A 2500-nucleotide genomic window follows, 5' to 3' on the forward strand; every position below is an offset into this window, starting at 1 on the left:
CTTCTGAATATTCAATTTGATAAGTACCATATTTGGAACCACAAGAGAGAAACATTCAACCAATCAGTTCGCAAGAACACTGTGATGCAATACCACCAATGTTCTCGCGTGAAATTAATTGGAGGGAGGGGTTTCCAAATATGGTACCGCACTTAGCAGTGAATATTCAGAAGCTGTGAACATGCGTTACACGTTTCAACCCTTATGGGTTTTTGGTGTAAATCAATATCACAAATAAAGGTGATAGTTGTCAACTTTGATATTAAGTGCAGTCTTCAAATTTACTGCCTCTCCAGCAGTCATTCTCGCTGGTAAATGACACACAGCCTCACTGTTGCTTGCCTTTGAGCCACAGATGGAATCGAGAGGGCGACTGTTATTGTTTTTGGCGAGATTTACTTCCTCCAATGAGTAGTGAAACTCCTGTTTTAGAATTTCCAGTTTGACATAACAAACTGAACCTCGACAATCGTTTCCCGAGGCCGCAATTGTGTTTACTCAAAGAAGAGAAAACTTGACTCCCGGTTCCTGTCCGTGGTCTAAATGCCACCCACAAAAAAGAAACTGTCGTTGCACACAAGCATTGAGATGGTGGGAACTTGTGTCTTATTGCATTTTCAATGAGTTACTACCCCCAGTAAAACATGAATCCTATCAAAAATGTGTTTACTGCATGTGAAGGAAGCGAAAAGCGATACTCAAGTGAACGGAAGTGTTGGTTGGACAAAAAAGAGACAAACGGAAGTGTTGGTTTGGACGAAAAAGAGACAAAGCTGGAAGTCTGGGGATGAGCCTCCAGTTGAGACCGCCATTTTAACTGTTTTGAGTCCGTCCCAAATGAAAGACACTTGTTCTTAGCTTCAGGAGATTGTAGCGCTAGCTAACTCAAAGAAAAATGGAAACATTGAAGCTAATAGTATTAACTTTACCTCAAAACTGACTTTTGTTTCAAAACATCGTCCGATAGTGTGTTTTTGTGCTTCAGATAGATCGTATGTTGCTTTCAATGTTCTGTATGTGGTTTGTGACCCTTTTCCCACGAAACCCCCCTACCCCTTGGAAATTACTGCCCTTTAACCCCCCCCCCCCCCCCCCACCCCCCTTCTCCCTCGGAATTTCCAATGATCTTCCGTGGTGGGGGTATGGATATTTTCTGGAACCACACATTGAGAAAAAATAAAGATTAATTAATGTTTAGAAAATTACCATTTCTGCGTAGGATACCACCTCACTGAAACTTGCCCATAAATAAATATGACATTTTGCAGCGGAACTGTCATTGATATGTTTCTGTTATATTGAAAAAAAGAAAAATAACAACAACTCAATGAAACAATAATCAGGCACAAAGATATACTGGCAAAAAGAGCTGTCTCCCAATGACTTGTTTAACACTCAAACTGCCTGTCCCAAGATGAAGCTACAAATGGGGTTAGGTATCACATTATCAAGGGCTTTACACATAACCACCACAAGTGGTTACTTTGATTCACTGGTGTTTCTTCATTTCCTTTGATTTCATGGACTTGCAGCCAAATCTTTTGCAATAAACTAAAGCAGGTAAAGCCACAGGCTCCCCAAGCTGAAAATATGTGGTGTATGTGACAGTTTGTGTATATAGAGAATTGTATGGGAAAATCACCGATTGTAAAAACGAACGAAAACTTTGCCTTAAAATTCACCTCTTTGGCTGCCCGGTCACAAGTCAACAATGGTCGTGTTGCGAGCCCGCGGTCAAATTCAAATGGACCAATCAGAGTTGAGGCTGAAACCATCTTGCGAGTTTCCGTTGTCGCCAGCCCGGTCACAAGCCTCTGAGGAAAGCCGAAGAGGTGAATTTTAACGCAAAGTTTTCGTTCGTCACGAGTCTTTCGGCCGCCGAAACACACGTATTTGGAGTGAAATTTATCGGGCTTTATGGAACTGTTGTTTTTATTGCGATTCGGGACTTTTCCTGTTGAGGAGAAAACGATTTGTGGAGTAAGGTCTGGCCAGAGATGGATGGAGTGGTCGGCCTTCCTATTATTTTTAGTAACGGCCTTCCGGATAACTTCACTAAACGGCGTCAGAATAGCTCTAAACTCGGCAAAAGAGACAAGTTCGTCACACATTTGAGGCAGGAAAACTTTATTTCAAATGAGATAGTTATTTACACAATTTTTTTACGATCGGTGATTTTCCCATACAATTCTCTATATACACAAACTGTCGCATACACCACGTATTTTCAGCTTGGGGAGCCTGTGGTAAAGCTAGATAAAGTTCTATGAATTGTTATACACAAGCAATCACATAAAATGAAACACCAAAAACATAATACGTAACTCACCACACAAACTTGATTCGGCTCTAAAGAACAATAACAAACTTGAAAGGATGACCACAGGGCCAACAGTGCCTCAAGAATCCACCACCTTTGAGGTTTCATAGTCTGTTAAAATCTAAAATGAGACAAATTTAACATCTCTAAAAAGTTAATGAGTCAGGTTTAAACGTGACC

General features: G+C 40.8%; 1 protein-coding gene across 1 annotated transcript in view; it reads right to left on the reverse strand.

Moving 5' to 3' along the window:
* The window catches only part of LOC138028319 (E3 ubiquitin-protein ligase RNF13-like), an 18820-nt gene that overhangs the window by 14776 nt on the left and 1544 nt on the right, over positions 1-2500 (reverse strand). The window contains exons 2-3 of the mRNA XM_068875801.1: positions 2330-2441; positions 1207-1290 (exon numbers count right to left, since the gene is read on the reverse strand). Of these exons, the coding sequence (XP_068731902.1) occupies positions 1207-1290; positions 2330-2428 (183 nt within the window). The 5' untranslated portion in view covers positions 2429-2441. The remainder of the gene's footprint in view (positions 1-1206; positions 1291-2329; positions 2442-2500) is intronic.

This window comes from Montipora capricornis, chromosome 13 (genome assembly GCF_036669925.1).
Source record: "Montipora capricornis isolate CH-2021 chromosome 13, ASM3666992v2, whole genome shotgun sequence".
NCBI lineage: Eukaryota > Metazoa > Cnidaria > Anthozoa > Scleractinia > Acroporidae > Montipora > Montipora capricornis.